This window comes from Rana temporaria, chromosome 1 (assembly GCF_905171775.1).
Source record: "Rana temporaria chromosome 1, aRanTem1.1, whole genome shotgun sequence".
Lineage (NCBI taxonomy): Eukaryota > Metazoa > Chordata > Amphibia > Anura > Ranidae > Rana > Rana temporaria.
The window spans coordinates 640,150,276-640,174,726 of record NC_053489.1 but is presented as its reverse complement, the minus strand read 5'-3'; the positions used below and the strand labels follow the sequence as shown (position 1 = coordinate 640,174,726).

Below are 24,451 nucleotides of genomic sequence, written 5' to 3'. Positions count from 1 at the left end.
AGCAACCTCACTCAAAAAGTGCCCAAGAAGCGACAGACATGGCGGTGTATTGCGACAATTTCAGTATGTATCACCAGCAGAACCTGCACAACTCTCAGAGAGCACCCAATTATGGGATAGGGGATTATACACCATCAACAAACCCCTATTTGTGGCTCGGTGGGCCTGGAGTGAACAGCTCACCAAGTTACCTTCACAGCAACAACTCAGCTTCATACATGCCACCGTCCTATGGATCCCAGAGACAATTCCTGCCAAATTCGACAAGTTTTGGAGGGACGGACCTTGGTTGGTTATCCATAGCCTCCCAGGAGGAACTGCTGAAGCTTGTGAGGCCACCATACTCTTACTCAGCTCTTATTGCCATGGCCATTCAAAACACTCCAGAAAAGAAGCTCACTCTCAGCCAGATCTACCAGTATGTGGCCGACAACTTTCCCTTCTACAAAAAGAGCAAAGCGGGCTGGCAGAACTCCATCCGGCACAACCTGTCCCTTAATGACTGCTTTAAGAAAGTTCCAAGAGATGAGGATGACCCAGGTAATATATATATATATGTTTTTTTTCTATGTTATGTGAATTTTGGGGTTTAAAATTTTTTTTTAATTATACTATTTTTGCTTTACTGTATGTGCTATATACTGTAAGGGGTTGCAACTTACAACAATAATTTAGTTGGGTGACCTTGAACAATTTCAGTTCTGAAACAAAAAATCATTGTCTATATACAGTAAAACCTTGGTTTGAGAGTAACTGGGTTTGAGAGCGTTTTGCAAGACAAGCAACATTTTTTAATAATTTTTGACTTGATATACAAGCAATGTCTTGATATACAAGTAGCGTCATGTCACGACTGAATATAAAAGAGAAGAGAGGAGCCTCCAAGTGTAGCAATATGGTTACATTTAATGAAGATACACACGAGGCCCCGTACACACGACCAGTTTCCTCGGCAGAATTCAGCTTCCGACCGAGTTTCTGGCTGAATTCTGCCGAGGAAACTGGCCGTGTGTACACTTTCGGCCGAGGAAGCCGACGAGGAGCTCGACGAGGAAATAGAGAACATGTTCTCTATTTCCTCGTTGTTCTATGGGAGCTCTCGTCCCGCCGAGCTCCTCGGCGGCTTCAGTGCTGAACTGGCCGAGGAACTCGATGTGTTTGGCACGTCGAGTTCCTCGGCCGTGTGTACGAGGCCTGAGAGTTGCCTCTCTTCTCTTTGAAACTCTATAGCTCCTGATGGATTTTGCTTCTAATCCCCTTGTGGAGGCTTCCATTTGTGGATGGACATTTTATGGTTACACAGCCTGGTCACATTGCTATAACCTTTTATATGGACTATAAACTGAAGGACTTATGATCAAATGGTTGTGGAACAAATCATCTGAGTTTCCATTCTTTCCTATGGGGAAATTTGCTTTGATATACAAGTGCTTTGGATTACAAGCATGTTTCTTGAACAAATTATGCTCGCAATCCGAGGTTTTACTGTATACTTATCTCATGCGTAAAAAAAAAAAGGAAAACGTCTTAACTTAATTTGCCTTGACATTGCTTCTATAATTGTTTTTGTAGTAAACATATTTTTGAGTTTTGTTTTCATCTTGCCTTAAACGAATTTTCATTAATGTTTGTTAATAAAGCAATTAAATAATTTTTGTATTTGGAAATGAAATAATTTTTTGAGAGTAAGTAGTAATTAGCTTTTTTGGGGTTATGTTTATTTGGGTGCACAGATCTATGGTAATGTATAGGTGGTATTATACATTATTATTATTATACAGGATTTATATAGCGCCAACAGTTTACGCAGCGCTTTACAATATAAAAGGGGAACAATACAGTTATAATACAATAAAATACAAGAGGATTAAGAGGACCCTGCTCAGAAGAGCTTACAATCTAATAGATGAATCTAATACTACAGTGGAACAGGGGCAAAAAGGAAACGTTTGCACTTATAACTTTGAGTTCCTCTACAGTTTCCACCATTGATTGCTTAACCTTTGACAGTAGCAATTACTGTAGCACTCAAAAAATGATGTATGATCACAAAATTGCACCTTAAGCCCTGGTTCACACTGGGTACGATTTGGAACGATTTGAGATGCGATTTTGAATTTGCAGCAGTGTGAACCTAGGCTAACACAGAGTTGGAACAAACTGAGAAAAATTCTAAGTTTTCCCTTAACTTGAAAGAATCTGCTGTAAAGTTGTAGTATAACCAGTGTCCATAGGCATTAGATCCTCATTGCCAGATATCTGTTATTTTGGCAGTGCCTTCTACATTTTAGCTTATGTGGATATTTGTCAATAGCTATTGTTCATATAGACCTTTTGTCTCCATTATGGTTGCAAAAAAAGATAAGTTTTATAGATTATTGCAGTAAAATAAATATGCCCGAATTGGGTTGATTTACTAAAGACAAACAGTCTGTTCACTTTTTGCAAGGGAATCTGCACTTTAAAAGGGAATTTTACCTTAGCGAATAAGGTGAAGCTCTGCTTACTTCCATTGTCCAATTGTGTGCAAGCAAAAATAAAATTTTTTGTTTCTTAAATTTTCCTTGCTTGCGATTTTCACCACATTAGCTAAGCTAAGGGAACAGTGGGGGTTATTTACTAAAGGCAAATCCACTTTGCACTACAGGTGCAAAATGCACTTGAAATTGCACTGAAAGTGCACTTGGAAGTGCAGTCACTGTAAATCTGAGGGGTAGTTCTGAAATGAGGGGAATCTCTGATGATTTTATTATCCAATAATGCGCAAGCTAAAATGCTGTTTTTATTTTCCTTGCATGTCCCCCTCGGATCTACAGCGACTGCACTTCCAAGTGCACTTTCAGTGCATTTTCAAGTGCACTTTGCACTTATAGTTTGCACTTGTAGTGCAAAGTGGATTTGCCTTTAGTAAATAACCCCCATTCCCTTGCAAAGTAAACATTCCCCTGCATAGTGAACAGCTTATTTGCCTTTAGTAAATCTACCGTATGACATCATAGTGACTAAGTTGTTTCCCTTCATTCACTACCTAATGTCATATCTTAGCATTATCAAGATTTAAAAATTGGAAACCATATTGCTGATTGTCAATGCGTACTTTTTTTATTTATAACTGTTATAATTGATAACTATAACTGTTAAGTCAAGTCTATGTAACTATTGTTATTCCTTGTTATTCTTATTTCATAACAGGTAAGGGCAATTATTGGACTCTAGACCCCAACTGTGAAAAGATGTTTGATAATGGAAACTTTCGCAGGAAGAGAAAGCGAAGATCGGAATCCAGCAGTGTTGAAGCTGTCAATGGTAAAGGTGAAGAAGGTCGCTCTGCTTTAGGGGGGAAAGATGGAGGTAGTCCATCTATGCTGACCCCTTCATCCCCTGAGATGGAACTGGCCACAGATGATAGGAAAAGCACCTCTCCTCCAGCCATCACCTCTACCCCTTGCTTGAATAACTTTTTTAGCAGCATGACCTCCTTGGACTCCACCTCTGTGAACAGACAGATGTCTCTGGGGCTGGTGAATGAACTCTCTCAGAGGAACATTACTGGTATAAGCAGTTTCACCTCAGGCTCTGTGGTGGAGCCATCTGCAGATCTACAGGACAGCTTGCACCTCAGCCGAGCTCCGTACTACAACACTTTCTCCAGCTCCACCAATCAGGGTAGCCAATTCAACAGCCATTTCTACAACACCTTCAGTGTCAACAGCTTGATATACACAAGGGAAGGGAGTGAAGTTTAATTTCAGGGAATGTAATGATGCTGGAAACAATTTTTGGGATATCAAGCCACGTTATATACACATAGGTGCCAAAATGTGGAAGAGGAATGAACCCTGTGGGTTGGGACCTATTTAAGAATCTAACCCAGTGATTGTTATATTATTAATCAAGCAAACTATTCCACTCTGAAAACATTTTAATGGTGGTCCAAAAGCAAGACCCTGCTGATATTACTGGAATCTGAAAAATAGCAGAATTTTGGTTATTCCAGTGACACTGCCTCAAATGTATAAAATTATTAAATATGACTGAATTTTTAATAACTCAATCTGCCTTAACCAAGCAATTGGCGTCAAGTGATTTGAAAAAAATTATATCTTACAATACTGTACTCTCATCTCGAATCATACTTCAAGTTATCACCTCTATACAATGTTTTTTTTAAAAAACACTGGACTTTTTTAATGCAATTTTTAATTGTAATATTTAGTTGAATATTGAAATATGGCAAGATATGAAACTGCAAACAACACCATTGCACAAATTAAGCAACTGCCCATGGCATATTGTTTTGTAAATACTGTTTTTGTACATATACAATTTCCATTGTGTACCTTGTGGAATTTTTTTACTGCTTTTATTTATGCTGAGTCCCGTTTTTCATATGTTTTTATATATTAACCAGGCAAACTGAAGTATTTTTTTTTTCTTTTTGCAATAAATCATATAACATTTTCAACTGTTAAGTCAAGTTTATGTAACTATTGAATTCAGAGGCATTATATTGGTAAGTATATTGGTTCTGACTGCTAACAAAAGAGGTTTACATTTTTTTTTGTTACACAAAACATGGATAGACCTATAAAAGGCTCTTCACAGTTCAAAAAAGAACAGAGCTAGGCCATTGATATTTTATTATAATTTCTGAACTCACAATTGAATTTAAATTATGCTATAACATATAGCAAATAATATTTTACTATTTTCACAAACCTATATAGGCATGTGTTAAAATTAAGATAATATTCTACATGTTATATATTTTCTATTTGTTCAAAATATATGCAGGCAAATTTCCTAAAAGGTAACAAAAGTTTTAAATAGTTACCAATATTTAATCCCCAAAAAATTTATGTATTTCACTGTAGTAATAATAACAACGTAGTTGAGATATTGGGTAATTTCCCTTTCAGATTGTGTACTTAAAATGAGGACGGGTCTCCTATGGCCTTGGCACCCACGGCTGGCGTCAGCGCTTTAAGTCAGCTTTGAGCAGTACCTCCTACTAATACATCTGAGATGTTCGGTGGCTGAAAACCAATGAATCTGAAAATTCTGGGAAAAATTTGAAAACATTATTTAAGTAAATGCTACACCAAGCTTAGATCGCCTTCTCGGTCTACGATCAAAAGAATCTTCATAGGTTTGTGAAAATCTTATTACAGGTTCCCTAAAAGAAAGTTTAATAGTAAGTGCTAATTTCGAGAAGGGCCACGTGTACACATTTATTATATATAAATTAAACACATATTTTAAAAGAGCACATTTTAGGTTGAGGTCCTCCTTAACTGACCATATCTTTTATGTCTTAGGGTAGTATTAGGTCATATTTCCCTGTTGTGTATTTTGTTCAACAAAGTGTTTTGCGTTTTTAATAGTAACAACATTTCTAAATCTCCCAGTATTTTTTTTCTACATTTTTTTTTTTTGCTTTTACAATATTGAACAACAATGGAGGCTAGAACAATTACATTGGTGGTATTTATTAAAACTTGTGTAAGAATGGAGGTTTGGGCTTGGTGTAATAACAAAGAGCAAATATATTTCTACAATGACTTTCACATAGAAGCATGAATCTGATTAGTTGATACAAGCAGCCAATCAGTCGCCTTGTTACCCTGAGCAGGACTGTTGCTGGCATTTCCTTTATGTTACACCAGGCATGTGCTGTTGTTTGTGTCGTGTAAAACCTCCTTTTTTCCTTTTTTGTGACCTTTATCTAGTTATAAATGGCCCTCCTCCAGCTTATAAATTAAAATTGATGGAGGCCTCAGGACTTCTCTCTATTCATTTTGCAGAGAATCCAAACTTAGGCCTCGTACACACGACCGTTTTCCTCGACAGAATCCATCAAGAAACTTGGTGGCAGAGCTTTTTTGCCGAGGAAAACTGTCATGTGTATGTTTTACATCGAGAAAACTGTCGAGGAACTCGACGAGAAAAAAAGAGAACAAGTTCTCTTTTTCCTTGACGAGAGTCTCAATTTCCTTGTCGTGTTCCTCGTCGGGCTGGTTTTCGACGAGAAACACGTTCGTGTGTATGCTAAGAAACCCGCGCATGCTCAGAATAAAGTATGAGACGGGAGCGCACCTTCGGTAAAAGTAGCGTTTGTAATGGAGATAACACATTTGTCACGCTGTAACAGTCTGAAAAGTGCAAATCGTCTCTTACCAAACTTTTACTTACCACGCAGTAACATGAGATTAGCAAAAGCAGCCCCAAGGGTTGTGCCCGTGGAATCGAACTTCCCCTGCCGTTGTATGTGTTGTACGTCACCGCATTTGAGAACGAGGAGATTTGGTCTTGACAGTGTGTACGCAAAGCAAGCTTGTCAAGTTTCTCCACAAGCCTGACAAGGAACTCGTCGAGGAAAACGATGTTTCATTTACGACGAGTTCCTCGGTCGTGTGTACGAGGCCTTAGTTTTACAGTTTAATTTCCTAAAAAAAAAAATAGATTATTTTTTTATGTTTTTTTACTAAGGTGCACATATTTATTTGCCAGCGCTGTGATCTTCCTGAAATTAAGTTGATGCAAATGTGGCCTTGTGCGTATTTTTGGCTGATAATTTCAGGCCTCTGTGCCATTTGAGTTAGGGTTTTAGGCAATATATCTGTTTAATTAATTTTCAATCAAGACATTTCATAGTTTTTGTTCTCTAATGTGTGCAATATCTAGTGTATTATGTTTGTGCTGATTATAAAAAAATATTTTTAAATTTGCATTACTTTATATGTAATGGGGTATTTTGAATGAATAGTATAAAAAAGAGCCTCCCCTAGTACTAAAGGATTTGTTTCTGTTAAAATTTATACTTTTATCAATTGCTGTGGCCTACGCTGGCTTAGAAATCTATTGCTAGCAAAGAATTTTAGGTTCATACATAAATTAATAAAATAAAAAGAGGGTAGGGTAGGATTATACAATAGAACTTCACGTTTTATAAAGGTTGAGTGAAAAACTTAATTAGAGGACAGGGCAAACCCAAATCCATCCTGTTTTTTATTGTAGTGGTAAAAATGTTTAAAAGACATGATGTGTTTGTAAAGGTAATTAAAAAAAAAATAACAAACCTTATATACTTACGTGCTCTGTGCAATGGTTTTGCACAGAGCATATGTGCTCTGTGCAATGGTTTTGCACAGAGCAGCCCTGAACCTGCTCTTATTGGGTGCTCTGGGCCCCTCCTCCATGCCTGGTGCCCCCACAGAAAGCCAATGGCTCCTACTGCTGCATCTCAGCCAATGAGGAGTGAGAGACCTGGGGGGGGGGGGCGCTTCTCTTGTGCACATCACTGCACACTGGACTTTTTTCCCTTTTATTTATAACTGGTAATTTAAAAAGTAAAACAATTTCTGTCCCTGGGTGGCTCATTTCTCCTTTGCATCTATGAAGGGTCTCATGGTTGCTACTCAGGCTAGACTTCAAATATGTCTGTCTTTGTTTAACCCCACTACATGTGGGGTGATGGGATTAGTAGTCTACACAAGAAAGCTAAGAATGTTTTTGTGTTTTGTTTCTCTCACAGGAAGTGACAAGGATATTAATTTCTGGCGATTTCAAAAAGTATTTTCTGTACTTGCTGAAAATGTTGTTATCCCAAAATATGTTGTTTATTTGCCTGCCGCCCGCCCACCGTCAAATGCCGGAACGGCGGTGCGGCTCTCGTTCTGGGACGGTGTCATATGTCTGTTGCTAGGACACGGCGCGACCCCGATCTCTATAAAGAGCTGTGACGATGGCTCTTCAACCATGTGTTCAATCACAGCTAGTCACATGTAAACACGAAAAAGCAAGTAATTGGCTCTCACCGCCTTACACTGACAGAGTGTGTGACGAGGAGAGCCGATCAGTGGCATCTCCTTCAAGGGGACATCAAGACAGTGCCATGATTACAATAACATGCCACCAGTGCCAGCAATCAGTGCCCACCAATGCCAGCAATCAGTGCCCACCAGTGCCAGCTATCAGTGCCCACCAGTGCCCACCAGTGTCATCAATCAGTGCGGCCATTAGTGATGCCAGTCAGTGCCTGCTATCAGTGCCACCTATCAGTGCTGTCCATGAATGCCCATTATTGCTGCCCATCAATGCCCGTCATTGCTGCCAATCAATGCCTATCAGTGCCCATCAGTCCCCATCAGTGCCGCCTATCCGTGTCACCTATCAGGGCCCACCAGTGCCACCTATCAGTGCCCATCAGTGCCACCTATCAGTTCCCATCTGTGCCACCTATCAGTGCTCATCAGTGCCACCTATCAGTGCCCATAAGTGCAGCATATTAGTGCCTCCTCATCAGTGTCCATAAGTGCCGCCTCAAAAATTACTCATTTAGTAAATTTAATGACAAAAACTAAGAAAAACGTTTTTTTTATTTCAAAATTTTCGGCCTTTTTTTTGTAAAAAATATAAAACATAGCAGTGATTAAAGACCATCAAAAGAAAGCTATATTTGTGTGGAGAGAATGATATATTTTTTTACATGGTTACAATGTAGCATGACCGTGCAATCAAAGTGCGACAGCGCTGGAAAGCTCAAAATTGGCCTGGGCATGAAGGGGTGAAAGTGCTGTGTAGGCAAGTGGTTAAGGCAGCCACCACATCTAAGGTTGGTAACTAAGCTCTAATCTATTACATTTTTGTTCTTGGGTTTAGTTGTGCTGTATAGTTATAACTTACCAAATTAAATAACCTAGCAAAAATTGTAATTTTAAAAACTCAAGAAAGTGAAATTTAGATTTTTGTTTTATTTGATATTAATGTTGGTCCAGTAAAGTATTTTTCACTCTGTTACCTACATCTAGATAAGTTAATTCCCCCCGGTGAGATATTATTTTGGACATGAGGCTTTCACTAGGTTATAATGATAGTTTCCTGCCCCCCAAAAATGGCTGAAAATAACAGTCACATGGCTGAAAATAATGCCCATTAGGGAAATAACACGTGTTTATAGCTTAGTGAATTGAGCCTATGAACTGGGGCCTCCAATACCAATAAATGAACTATATCTGACCCCACTGAGAGGCTCTGCAGACAATATCGTATTTAATACAAAAACTAGAAGTATTAAAAAATAAATTCTGACAACATGGAAACAATAGGACTTTGTAATGACCTCTGTGGAAAGGAGAATGAGGAAGAGAAAATGATGTCTGTAAAGCCAGCACTTCTCTCTATGGAATGCAGTTGAACGGCCCACAAGTGGCGGCTTATAAAATTCTCCAGCATGGGTGCCTTTCACTTACTTTTACTTGTGCTACAGAAAAAGCATACCAAACATGCAAACAGCATGTAGACCTTCTTTACCAAGTAACATCAGTAAAACAAGAAAATGTTTTTTTTGGTGTTTTATTGCAGGTACTAATTATAGTGCTGTCAACTGTCAACATATAAATTGTACATTCACATCAGTCCCTGCCCTCAAGGAGGTTACAATCCAAGGTCCTTAACTCATATTCATACATACATACATACATACATACATATAGTAGGGCCAATTTAGACAGGAGACAACTAATCTAGCAGGATGTCTTTGGAGTGTGGGAGGAAACCCATGCAGGTGCTGGGAGAACATGCAAACTCAAGACAGGTAGTGCCATGGTTGGGATTTGAACCAACAATCATTTTTCTGCTAGGCAAACGTGCTAACCACTACACCACTGTGCAGGTGTTGCTTTTTTTTGCCAAAGTCTTTTCCTTTTTTTTGCATTCTTTTATTTTACGTATTATGAAATATTATACAAGCCCTTACAATGCAAGGAAAACGTAAAAAAAAACCGTATAACTAATAATAGTAGTATAAAAACAAATATATAAGCAATGGAATAAAAATGTTCCATGGTATGAACAAAAAAGATCAGATAAAGTAATGATAATGTAAAGACTTTGAATTTGAATTTTGACATCCCAGCACGACTTCATTGTGGCTTGCATACGTCTTCTTTAACCTCCCTAGCGGTATGATTATTTCAGATTTTAGGTGCTAAAAGCGGTACCATTATTTGCAAGGAAATTTGGCGTTTTATACTGTAGGCCTGTAATTCTTAGGAATAACTCACTTAAATCTGACCAAACAAGAGTCTAGTAGGCATCCTGGGTCTGAATTTTTTTTAAAAACAAAATTATAAATTATAATATAATAAATAATTATAAATAATTATAACAAATAATAATATAATTATAATAAAAATGATTCAATAATGTAATCAACTCAAAATCACTGAAATTTGCTCAGTTGCAGAATTGTCGCTGTCATTACTTTTATTTTTTTATGACGAATTTCCCCACAAATCGCTATCGCACAATTCTGCAATGATTCTAATTTATTATCGCTGTTTTCTAGCTGCTCTAAAACCACTTTTGACATAAAGGGACACTTTTGGTTGCTATGGACAATCTACAGTTTGCAGGTAGAAAGAACAGTTTTTATTATATAAAAGAACATGTAGGGCACTGGGCAGACCACTAGGGACAAGGGGGGTGTGTATTTTTTACATACAGTACTGTAATCTATAAGATTACAGTACACTGTATGTATTGTGTTTGTTTACCTTTTTGAATTAGGCGCCTTTCTCCGCCCCCGTGCGTCGTAACGTCGCAGGGAACGGAGATCAGCGGCACACAGAGGCACTGTGTGAATCGAGCGAGGAGGTCCCGCTCGCTCACACAGCGCGGTGGCATCGCTGGATCCAGGAACAAGGTAAGTAAACACTGCCTGTGGATTCAGCGAGGCGAGCCCGAGTCTGACTCCGGGTTACCGATCGCAGCACAAAAATGTAACCCCGAGTCAGACTCGGGAATACCGCCAGGGGGGTAACAGAAGTCAATGCAAGTTGTATTGAAGTTGGTCCAAATGTAGTGCAGGAACCGTTTTCCAAGTCAGAATGACTCCAGTCACTCCTATTAGAATGGTTCCATTGCCGCTAATGGGTGCTACTTGTAATGCAACTTTTATCTCTCAAGTTGCATGACAAGTCACGCCAGTGTGCACCAGGGCTTAGGTAGAATAGCGATAATGTTTAATTATTTATAAACTTTAATAGAAGGCAAAGAGGGAGGGAAGGTGAGGGGTTGGGAAAGGGAGGAGTAGGGATAAAAAGGTGGGGGAGGGTGGGAGGGAAAATAGTGCCCTCTGATCCAACGGGAGAGAGAAAATAGGTCCATATATATATATATATATATATATATATATATATATATATATAAAAATAAATTATATAGGCGGTGATCGACATCTATGCTAAGGGTTCCCCAGAGTTAGTCAGGATAAGGACATATTCTTTAGAACGGGAGATGTCCTTTCATTGGTACCATATGGTGTGAAATGTATTATTTGTTCCTTTGAGATTTTCCATATGTTCTATATCATGAATTCTATAGAACCACTGTCGTATAGTGGGAGGCAAAGAAGACTTTTCCTTTTTTAAACTCTTTGTAAAAGCCCAATTCATATTTGGACAGTAAAAATAAATGTGGATCCCCTGTAAAATAAATATAGCAGCCCCGCCTGCTATATTCACCTTCAGACTCAATTGCTCACTGATCATGCAACGCTCCTGAATTATGCCCCATTTCATTTAACTAGAATTCCGGAGGGCATCAAGGCTCTGACCCAAAATCAAAGCCCTGGAGTGGGGATATAATGTTATTAAAACTAAATTCTGCACACCTTCCACCCTCAAAGATCTGCTGTGTAGCTCTGCAGACACTTCCCAGCATACATGAGGCTGGGATTGGAGATTAGTAATTGCGAGGCAAAGTCATAATGTGCTAGTATGCATTAGAACGAAGCTCTTTCAGCAGCAACCTGTCACCGCTGACAGGACCTCCATCTTCACCCGTCTTCCTTCCAGGTTTGCGGACTGGCTATGTAAGTGACCAGAGCCGTGAAGACATCACTTATGCACATGCATGCAGGAGCCATCATTTACGGCACAGGACACTGAAGGATTGGCCCAGGTAAACGTTCATTCAGAGCGCATGTGCCAGAGATGTGTCCAGCTGCATGTACAGTAAATATCTCCTAAACTATGCATGTTTAGGAGATATTTACAGTACCTATAGCTAAGCCTTATTATAGGCTTACCTATAGGCAAAATTAAAGTGGATGTAAACCCACTCTTATCCTTTCTAAACTACTGCCATAGTGCTGATCTATAAGGATATAGATGCCTCCTGCATGTATCCTTACCTGTCAAATGTCTCCCCTCTGTCTGTTATAAGAACTGAAAAACTGCAGATTCTGTGGGTGGATCTGTTGTCTGGAGCTCTGTGGGTGGAGTCGTGATGTCAGTAGACTCCCCGCCCTCCTCTACACTCCCCTTGTCAACATGTGTTTCCTGTGTATTCCTTACACTAAATTCTGCTATGATCACTAACATCCAGTCCAAAATACAGAAAAGTAACCACATGACTTCAGAAAAGGAGTGGGGGTGGGAATTAAAATAACGCCTGTCTCCAGGCTAGTGCATGAGATATGTAAATAACCTGTCACTCACAGCAAGGGGGCGGAACGGACTAAGGTTTTATTTCACTGAACAATAAAAGAGGATTGCCCAGAGCTGGATTAACTCTGTGTGGCAAGACTGGGCACAGATGATAGGAAATCTTATTCTCTACATTGTGACATTAAAAAAAAAAAAAATACATTTCGGGGTTTACATCCACTTTAATGTATGGGAGTTTACTCCCACTTTGAAATGAAAAAGAATCGGATATTAATGAGAGAACATAGAACTTGGACTTTTTAGGCACACCAGTACACAATGTTAAAATAAAATTATTTTTAAGATATCATATAAAAAGTAACAACCAATTGGATTAAAATTCCCACTAATGTATACTGCCTGTATAATAAAGTATTCACCACTCATACATAAATTATTGCACTACATACAAAATACAAACAGTCTATATGATATGTTTATTTCCAGAGTGCTTTTAACATTGTGTACTGGTGTGTCTAAAAAGTCCAAGTTCTATTATCTCTCATTAATTTCCAAATAATTAGGACGTGGCACATGCACTGTTTTTGTATCCACAGTAACACTATGTGTTACAAGCTAGAATTTTCAAAAATAATCAGATGGCTTAGTTTTCTAACAAACCCATGTGATCCGAATGTCAGTATTGACATAGCGATAAAAATGGGATTAGCATTATGCCTCGTACACACGGCCAGACTTTCCGAGAAAAAAAGTCAGACGGGCTTTTTTTCTCGGAAGGTCCAGCCATGTGTAGTAGACATGTGCACACTGAAATATTTTGTTTCGTAATTTAGTTTTCTTCCGAAAAATATAATACTCTTGAATTTTTTTTTTAATTAATTTTGTTTTTCGTAAAAAAAATGCATTCGTTCGAAAATCCAAATTAATGTTGAATCTGTCATTGAAGGCTTATGGTGTCTGTCGAATGTTCTAAGAAGAAGAAGAAGTAGAAGAAGAAGAAGAAGAAGAAGGAAAAAAAAAAAAAGAAGATTCGACAGAATCTTTAAAACAGAAATAAATAAAAAAAATGTGAATCTTCATGTCTCTCTATGTCGAATCTTCATGTCTCTCTATGTCGAATCTTTTCTCTCTATGTCAAATCTTTTCTCTCTATGTCGACTCTTCTTCATGTCTCTATATGTCAAATCTTTCCTCTCTATGTTGAATCTTTTCTCTCTATGTCGAATATTTTCTCTCTATGTCGAATCTTTTCTCTTTATGTAGAATAATATTGGACTAATAGAGTTAAGGTTAGGCACATTCGACCGCAAGGAAAACGAAAATAAAGCATTTGTTTATGTCGGATCTTTCAGTTTTCGTTTTCTGTGCTTTCGTTATCGTTTGATAAAACGATAACGAAAATACATGAAATTCGGACGAAAATGCATTCGGACTAAAACGGATGTACATGTCCAATGTGTAGCCTCCATCTGACTTTTTTTGTCGGAAGTCCGACGGACCTTAGATAGAGAACCTGTTCTCTTCTTTCCGTCGGACTTCCGAAGGACTCACGGCGGACTTTTGCACTGTCAAAGTCAGACCGTGTGTACGAGGCATTAAGGTTCCTCAATACCTGGAATTATGTTTTCTGCAAACAAGGGAATGACTTTTGGCTCAAGAACAGATCCAGGATAGTGGAAAGGAGTAGAAGACTTTACATCGTCCTTCTACCCAGAATGAGATGACTAGTTCTGAGTGTAGATTATCTTACCTTAGGGGATCTGTATAGCATTCTATTTAGTAAAATATCTGTAAAAAAAAGAAAAGGGTGTTTTAATGGGATTTTCTTGAGCAAAGTGCTTGAAGGGATATTTGGTATCTGAGAAGAGGACAGGAAAGATTAGGTGGGAAGGATTAGTGATCAGGGAAGATGGAAGAGATTACTTAGTACAGCCATTATCTGGGCAGTAAAGAACCAGGAATGGTTTTCTCACTTCAGCCAGATGTATGTGGTGAGATGCAAGTCATATACATTTATGAAAAACTGCAGGATGATAGAACTTAGAACCACAACAAATACAGCAAGATAGCTTAAAGAGGAGTTCCAATTGTTCCTTAGTTTATTAAAAGTCAGCAGCTACAGAAAGTGTAGCCGGTGACTTTTAATAAATAGACACTCAGCTGTCCCACAGTCCAGCGATGCAGCCGACGGAAGCCCCACTCCTCTTTCCCACCTCTACGCGGCGTCGTCATTGCAAGTGTGGACACCCGGTTTGACAACTTGCGGCTTCACAGCCGGGCGTGCACTGCGAATGCGCGAATCACACTGCGCTCTTAGTGGCCAGACAATCTAGGTACCCCCCCCCAAAAAAAGGACATGCCAAATGTGGCATGTAAGAGGGCAAGGAGTGCAGTTTGCAAGTCCTTAGATGTGTTGGCTATATATTTTCTTTAGCTTTTCTTTTTTTTTTTACCTGGTTATCCAGCCAATAACATACCTCCTGTCTTAAGCGTGTCAACGATCCTACGGGGTAAAATGACCACACCAGCAAGCAGAATCTGTCTGGAAAAAGCGCCCAGAGGCGATTCAGTTCGCATGAGTTGCGCTATACAAGACATTCATTCATTCATTCATTCATTAAGGTGACAAGGTTCAATCATTGTCACCATAAAGAGGTTGTAAAGTTATTTTTTTTTAAATAACAAACATGTCATAAACAAAACAGTAATATTCAAAAACTAAAAAAAAACTCTATGAAAGTCCAAAATAGTGCTGTAGCAGTGCTTAAATCAAACCCGCGTTTGAAAGTCCTCTATAGATGTTAAATATAGGTGGTGGTAGTGATATAGATGGAAAAATGTTTTGCCAACAAAGCTGAAACAGGCAATGAATAATTTGACTGCAAGCGTTTCCGACCTACTAGAAACCTGTGTACTAGCGTTCTTCCTGGTTCCGGGTCCATGGAAGGCATGCGTCACTTCCGGGCGTGACTCTCAGACAGCTTACCGGAAGTGACGCATGCGTTCCACGGACCCTGAACCAGGAAGAATGCTAGTACACCGGTTTCTAGTAGGTTGGAAACACATGCAGTCAACTTATACATTGCCTGTTTTAGCTTTGTTGTGGTACGCACATATTTATAAGAGGGTACTGTTGGGGGGTTACAATAAACTTTTAAAACAGTACTGCTCTATGTGGAATTATTTTTCTCATATGTGACTGCGGAACTTATAACAAGCGAAGCTGAGTGGTGGATAGTGCAGCATCAGTGACGGATGGTCAATATTGATTTATACCCATTTTTCCTTATCTCTGGTAAGTGTATTCCGAAAGGGGAAGATCTCCCCCCACGTGGTGAACAGCTTTGGGTGAAAGGAGTACTGCGCACTGATGGTTTATTTCATTTTTCCATCTATATCACTACCATCACCTATATTTAACATCTATAGAGGACTTTCAAACACAGGTTTGATTTAAGCGCTGCTACAGCACTCTTTTGGACTCTGGGACTTTCATCGAGTTTCTTTTGAGTTTTTGAACATTACTGTTTTGTTTATGTTTTCTAAATTTTAAGTAGCTGCTACACTTTCCAGGATTCACATCACACTGTTGCTTTATCTTGATTGCACAAAAAAGGAAATTAGGCATAGTACAGAGGTTTACTGGTTAGCAGTTTTGCCCTACAGCACTGCGATCATTGGTTCTAATCCAAATTATGACACTACATGGAGTTTGTATGTTCTCCTTGTGCTTGTGTGGGGTTCCACCAGCTACAAGACATGTGCAGACTGAAATATTTTGTTTCTAGATTTCGTTTATGGTCCGAAAAATTAATTTAGTTACTCCCAAAGTTTGTTTTTATTTATTTTGTTTTGTTAAAAAAATGCATTCGTCAGAAAATCCAAATTAATTAAGGTTGAATCTGTCATTAAAGGCTTATGGTATCTGTCAAATGTTCTAAGAAGATTCGACGGAGCAGCTAAACTGTACGACGCCGCAATTGTACATTTCCGGGTCGAATGTTCCGCCTACAAGCTATAGAAGAATTCTAATGGTGTATGACACTAGAAATAATTATATTTATGAATTATTATTACTAGTCAACCAACATTCAAATTCTTCTATAGCCTATGGGCCGAGCATTTGACCAGAAATGTACGATTGTGGCGTCGTACAGTTTAGCTGCTTGTCGAATCTTCTTAGAACTTTCTACAGACATTATAAGCCTTCAGATTCGACATTTGTTTTTCTCTGCTTCGTCGAATCTTAAATGTTCATGTCGAATGTTCTACCCCAACACTGTCTCTATAATGTTGAATCTTTTCTCTCTATGTAGAATAATCTTGGACTAATAGAGTTAAGGTTATGCACATTCGACCGCAGATTCAATAGACACAGATTGCTATTGTCAGAGTCATGTCGAATCTCCTATCTATATCGAACTGTTGTAGCAACAAAAATGAAAATAAAGCATTTTTTTATGTCGGATCTTTCGGATTCTGCGTGTTCGTTTTCGTTTGTTAAAACGATAACGAAAATACCCGAAATTCAGACGAAAATGCATTCGGACGAAAACGAATGCACATGTCTACCAGCTACCCCTGGTGCCACTTACACTTGCTAGTAGGAGAATTGTCTTTGTCTAAAGTGGCCCTAGAATGTTTATGAATGCAGGCAAGGATGGGGAATGATATGAATATACAATAAATAGGACCGCGTAAATTCTTGGTGCCAATAAATACATGTGATGCCTCGTACACATGACCGAGAATCTCATCGTAAAAGAAACGTTGTTTTCCTCGACGAGGTTCTTGTCAAGCTTTCTTTGCATACACACTGTCGAGACAAAATTTTATCGTTCTCAAAAGCGGTGACGTACAACAGGTACGACGGCATTATAAAGGGGAAGTTCGATTCCACTGGCGCCACCCTTGGGGCTGCTTTTGCCAATCTCATGTTACCGCGTGTTAAGTAAAAGTTTGGTGAGAGACGATTCACGCTTTTCAGTCTGTTACAGCGTGACGAATGTGCTATCTCCATTACGAACGCTACTTTTACCAAAGGTGCGCTCCCGTCTCATACTCATATTCTGAGCATGCGTGGGTTTTTAAGCATTCACACGAACGTGTTTTTCGTCGTAAACCAGCCCCGACGAGAAACACGATGAGACAATTGAGACTCCCGACGAGAAAAAAGAGAGCATGTTCTCTTTTTTTTTCTCGTCGAGATCCACAACAGTTTTCTCGACGAAAAACATACACAGACCGTTTTCCTCTGCAATTTTCTTGATGGATTTTGACGAGAAAGCGGTCGTTGTGTACGAGGCTTCAGCCTTGCTATGCCTCATGAGACTTGTAGTTTCGCAACAGCTGGAGGGCCGCCAGTTTGAGACCCCTGGTCAAGGGACTCTGTAGAGTAGATACACCCTTCACGTATCAATTTTTTTTTCCCTTTCCTGGGAGGTAAATAGTTTAAGCCAAAAGGCATTTAGCTTCCATGGAGCTCTAGGCAAAGAACTGGGGGGCTGCGTGACCAGACATAGGGCCAGCGGGGAGTGATCCGATACCCCTCTGGGATAACATTCCACCCTGGATACACTGCCCACCAAATTCGGGGTACCCACACACAGGTCAATGCGGGACAAAGACCCATGGGTCTTGGAGAAACAGGAGAACTGTTTGTTATTGGGATTGCGTATCCACCAGATGTCAGTCCAACCCACCTCAAGAAGTAGCCGGCTAAGAGCTGTGCCCCTGCTTCCCCTGGGAGGAGTCACCTGAGGGTGTCTATCAAGTTTGGGATCTAAATAGCAATTGAAGTCGCCCATAATTGGCCAGATAGGACAGTAACACTTGCAGCACCTCCCGAGAGAACGGGGGGGGGGGACATATACTAAGGCTAAAATTAGAGTCACCATGTACAGTTTACAGTAAAGGAACACAAACCTACCCGACCACATCAATTAGGAGTCTAGCTCCTGATAGGCCAATGCCTTATGTATCAGTACACTCACTCCGCGCGAAAATGCGGAGTAAGTGGAGTGATAAGCTTTCCCCACCCCAAGCATATTGCAAAACCCCACGTATCTTTCTGTAAATGAGTCTCTTGCAGGCCTATTATGGCCAGATGGAATTTCTTTAGTCATTGTCCTCTTTAATCATTGTCCTCTTCAAGGGGTCGTTAACTCCCCGCACGTATCAAATATTAATCTTCAAATCCAGGTAAAATATATTTATTAACACACAATAACAAAATATGTTTGTTTTGTGTTTTTATTCCCTTCAGAAATTGTGCTATTTGAGGACCTTATTAGTCTTGGTTTCTTAAAATATGCATTGATTGATTTATTTATTTATTTATTTATTTATGGGGAGTATGAAAACTACATAGAATCACAAGATCCATTATAAATCATCATTTTTAGTCCTGTGATATCTTCTGATAGGTTGGTCAATCCAAGACTAATGGCCCGTACACACGATCAGAAAATCATACGAAAAATACTGCTTTTAATGTGATTGTATGAAAATCTGATCTTTGATACACAGCTTTCGACAGCCGTTCAAAGTTCATCTGATATTATCCGATGGTACAAGTACGAAAAAATTTCTGGTACAATACCAGATATTAAATTTTCGTTTAATTCAGTACAGTTTTTCGTCCGAAAATACAATACAAATACATGACATCACTTCTGAATTTTTATTCTGTCGTACGAGAATTTTAATAACTTTACAAGGTTACCGGCATGAATGGAAAACAACTACACAACACAAGGGGATAAGGGGTAACCTCTCAGGCCCCGTACACACGTCCGAGAAACTCGACGTGCCAAACACATCGAGTTCCTCGTCGAGGTTCATTGTTGAAGCCGCCGAGGATCTCGGTGGGCCGACTTTCCTCCATTGAACAACGAGGAAATAGAGAACATGTTCTCTATTCGGCCCGACGAGTTCCTCGTCGGCTTCCTCGCTGAAAGTGTACACACGACACGAGTTTCTCGGCAGAAACCAGCTCCGATCGAGTTTCTGGCTGAATTCTGCCGAGAAACTCGGTCGTGTGTACGGGGCCTCACTCAGTGCTAGAAAATATTTTCCTATTCAAAAAGTCAGCAACAGGATCAAATTTGCCACTGTATGTAATGTATTTGCCTGTCAGCCAAGTAGATTGTAGATGATCCAAGAGGTGTAACAATAAGGACTGCGCATGGGAAATTACTTAATATATATCGATTGTTCATGTTCTGGGCAATATTTGGAGTGGGGGGATGTTGTAGCAACTTCCAGTTGGTTTATTAGATTAGATTAGAACATGAATCACTGGCACACCATTTTTCTCGGGAAAAAAAGCTCAGCCAGCAGTTTTCTTGATGGTCTTTGCCAAGGAAAACGGTTGTGTGTACGAGGCATAACAAATACATTTTTTTTAAAAAAAATGAAGACCACATAGCTAATACGTTTCAAGAAAAAATCATTATAATAGTGAAGTTGAGCTTTAAAGGAGTCTTATAGCTAAAGCATACACCTTAGTGCTATATTATCAGCATTGTAATAACAATACAAAACAATTGTTATTTTTGATAATCCAATATAAGCTTTCTTGAAACTTTTTTTTCATTCTTTAATTGCGGCCTGACTGTCGGCTGACTCTTTCCACAACTTCCTGGATTCCCCTGCATGCTTTTCAGCTTCTCCTTTGCTGGTTTCTTTCCATTTCTAATGACTACATATCCCCATGGTGCTCAATAAATAAATTGAGACAGAATTGTGACAGAATAAATATTCTTATGTAAAATCAATTATTGAAAAATCCCAAAAAGTGTTATAAAGTCCACAAAAGTCCCAATAATTAAATCCAGTGAATCCATGTCGAAGTGCTCTTAAGATGAATTCAACACCAGGCTAGTTTCACCAACAGCCACCATCAGCCAAGGTGTGATACAGTATCTGCTTACCAGATTACCATGACCCTCTTTCTCTTGAGTAATTATGTACCGCATTAAAGGATCATTCCAGAGCCGTCACTTTATGTCCCCAGCACTCTCTAATCCAGGGGTGCCCAACCAGAGGCCGGGGGCCACATGTGGCCGCGGAAGCCCTCTGATTTAGCCCACTACCTCCTGCCCTGGGATGGCTGGTTGAGCCATAGACCTCTGTTATTACCTATGGTTTGGTGCACTTTCAGAAAATGCACCACACCTGTGGGATATAATAGAAGTATATGGCAAAGTGCAGCTAACCCGCAGGAAAGCCACAAGTGCACTGCTCTGCACCACAATGTCGGTGTAAACCACAGCGCATCAGTGTGAAAGCAACCTTAGGCCTTTTTCACATGATCGGTCTGACCCAATCAGACCCTTCATTCACCTCTATGGAGTTGCAAATGTAAACAGACTTGTGTCAGTTTACGCCCACCTACCTTTAATCCGATCCGCAAAAAAAACACAGATCGGAGGGCCCATAGAGTCGAGTGGGCTGTGTCCGTGTCCATTCTACATATGCGGAGTGTAGCCCGCAAACAGTTACCCGCGACCTGTGGCCAGCGACCGGTTACCAAGCCGCTTAAGTGGCCCCTTGCTCTTCAAAAGGTTGGGCACCCCTGCTCTAATCAGTGTTGCCAACCTACAGATTGAAATTTACTGACACAACACCCAACATTTACTGGCACAGCTACATTTTTACTGGCAGTTCCAAAAGTTACAAATTCCAGTTTCCAGCAAAAATGTTGCTTTAAAAACCACGTTCAAGGTTCTGTGATATTTTATGGCAAACAACCTGCAGTGCCTACTCACACGGCATAGTGAATACATGTCAAAGAATTCTAGGAAGTAAATGTGTGGGGATCTTCACAAGTAGGTTTGAACTTCAAGATCATTCAGATTAGTAGGAGTAGGCTAGAAATAATTGAAAATAAAATGTGTAAAAGATATATGATTTCACATTTTGCCCATAAATATGCTTAATTTTCTATTGCTAATAGGCCCTATGCACAGTAACTATTCAATGTTTAACCACTTAAGGACCGCCTCCTGCACATATACGTCAGCAGAATGGCATGGCTGGGCACATGTACGTACAGGTACGTCCTCTTTTAGTGCGTAGCCTCTTTTAGCTCCCGCGACTCGGCCCGAAGCTCCGTGACCGTGGGACCCGCGGACCCGATCGCCGCTGGAGTCCCGCGATTGGTCCCAGGAGCTGAAGAACGGGGAGAGCTGTGTGTAAACACAGCTTCCCCGTTCTTCACTGTGGCGCCGTAATCGATCGTGTGTTCCCTAATATAGGGAACCACAATCAATGACGTCACACCTACAGCCACACCCCCTGCATTTAGAAACACATATGAGGTCACACTTAACCCCTTCATCGCCCCTTGTGGTTAACTCCCAAACTGCAATTGTCATTTCACAGTAAACAATGCATTTTTGATGCATTTTTTGCTGTGAAAATGACAATGGTCCCAAAAAATGTGTCAAAATTGTCAAAGTGTCCGCCTTAATGTCGCAGTAACGAAAAAAAATCGCTGATCGTCGCCATTAGTAGTAAAAAAATAAAATCATAAAAATGCAATAAAACTATCCCCTATTGTGTAAACGCTATAAATTTTGCGCAAACCAATCGATAAACGCTTATTGCGATTTTTTTAACCAAAAATAGGTAGAAGAATACTCATTGGCCTAAACTGAGAGAAAAAAATGTTTTATATATTTTTGGGGGATATTTATTATAGCAAAAAGTAAAAAAATATTGCAATTTTTCAAAATTGTCGCTCTATGTATGTTTATATGCCCAACAAATAAAAACCGCAGAGGTGATCAAATATCACCAAAAGAAAGCTCTATTTGTGGGAAAAAAAGGACGCCAATTTTGTTTGGGAACCACGTCGCACGAACGCGCAATTGTCAGTTTAAAGCGACGCAGTGCCGAATCGCAGAAACTGGCCGGGTCCTTTCGCTGCCTAAAGGTCCGGGTCTTAAGTGGTTAACTGACGGAGAATGGATAATGTTGAAGGAGACCCTCTCAATTTCTTAGTTGCAGCCCTCGAAATTATTCATTCCATTGGCTTACCTTCCCTTGGTGTCCATGATCAGCTATAGAAAGCCACTCTTCATTGGATAGTCCTAGATAGACACATTGTATAATTATGAAATAACACATTTTTAAGAGTCTTTCTGTTCTCCTTTCATCAGACCAGAAGAAACAAAGCTTCCCATTTATTGTTTTACATTCTAATATCCCTGTAAGTCGAGCTAATAAGAAGGATTATTGGTCGAGACTTTGGTGATAAAACTCTGCGCATAAAGAGATGTTTCAAGTTTCATCCACGTTTATTTGACAGTAGTGCACACATCCTGAATAGACTTATTCCTTAATGATCTTTGTATCATTATTTAATGAAATCCAGTATTTAGACAGTAGAGCCCCAGGCTTGCTGTGTGAAGGTGTAAAAGAAAAGTGCTTGTCTGCGGTATAAAGTAAGCGCGTATGATGTGATAGACAGCAGTTAAGACTCTTCTTTGTTATAGAGGCAGAGATGCGGCGAGGAATGCCCAAGATTATATCACCCTGGAAACTTATATTAAAGGAAACGGCCATGTTCTCTAGACTATTTTGATATTTTGATATACAAATACTTTTTCCTGTCTTCTTCTAGACTTTGCCCATTAAAGCAACTCTGTCGCAAGATAAAAGTGTATCTAAATCCAAAAACAAAAAGTTTAATTTATTGCAGCTTACCAGACCCATAGATGTGGTGACTGCATTGTTTTTCTTTTTTCAAGTATTTTTTTTTCTTTATTTTCACCTGAATGATTTTGTAACACACCCTCAAACGCTCACTAACCCTACTGTATGAGGACAACAGAAACTAGTTGGGAAAAAGTGCTAAAAGTATATTACTTATCAGTCCCATGTTGCCAGCATTGGCAGTAAAATCTTTGGCGCCCTAAAGGATCTTCAACATCCGACAACACCTACCACACTGGCTGCTAACCTTTGGGTAGGTTAGCTGAAGCCTAACAGAAGAGCTCATCAAGGTCCCAGCTCAGTGGGAGCTGGGGGCCTAATGCTAATGCCCTGTACACACGATCGGTTCGTCTGATGAAAACGGAACGAATAGACCAGTTTCATCGGACGAACCGATCGTGTGTGGGCACCCCCCCCCCCCCCCCCCCCCCCTTCTTATGGTTAAAAAAACTATAGAAAAAACGATCGTGTAGTGTTTTACGTGGCCCCGCATTGGACACGATCTGATTTTTACCGATGGTGTGTAGGCAAGACTGATGAAAGTCAGCTTCATCGGATATCCAATGAAAAAAATCCATCGGTTTAGATTCCATCAGATATCCGATCGTGTGTACAGGGCATGAGGGTTCATCAAGATCCCAGCTCAGGAAGAGCTGGGGACCTATTTTTTCCTGGAAGCAGTTCAGAGCCATGTCATATGGTTGCACTGAGGATCCACGGTACAGGGTCTAGCTAGTATTGGACAGGAGGTAACCAGGTATCTATGGACACAGGCCCAGATTCACGTACAGCGGCATATCTTTGAGCGGACGTAACGTATCCGATTTACGTTACGCCTCCGCCACTTAGACGGGCAAGTGCAGTATTCTCAAAGCATTTGCTCCGTAAGTTGCGGCGGCGTAGCGTAAATAGGCCGGCGTAAGCCCCGCCTAATTCAAATTGTGAAGAGGTGGGCGTGTGTTATGTAAATTAACCATGACCCGACGTGATTGACGTTTTTAACGAACGGTGCATGCGCCGTCCGTGAACATATCACAGTGTGCATTGCTCCAACTATGCCACAAGGAGTATTGGTTTCGACGTGAAACGTAAATTACGTCCAGCCCCATTCACGGACAACATACGCAAACGACGTAAATTTTTTAAAATTTTACACGGGAACGACGTCCATACTTAACATTGGTACGCCGCATGTACGCCTCATATAGCAGGGGTAACTTTACGCTGGAAAAGCCTAACGTAAACGGCGTATCTGTACTGCGTCGGCGGGCGTACAT

General features: G+C 39.9%; 1 protein-coding gene across 1 annotated transcript in view; it reads left to right on the top strand.

The window, feature by feature from the left end:
- Positions 1-4,461, top strand: part of FOXI3 (forkhead box I3) — a 4,626-nt gene extending 165 nt beyond the window's left edge. Inside the window, exons 1-2 of the mRNA XM_040335943.1 lie at positions 1-540; positions 3,193-4,461. The exon at positions 1-540 is cut by the window's left edge and continues 165 nt beyond it. Coding sequence (XP_040191877.1) covers positions 1-540; positions 3,193-3,746 — 1,094 coding nt within the window. The 3' untranslated portion in view covers positions 3,747-4,461. The remainder of the gene's footprint in view (positions 541-3,192) is intronic.
- Positions 4,462-24,451: the final 19,990 nt, after the last annotated feature.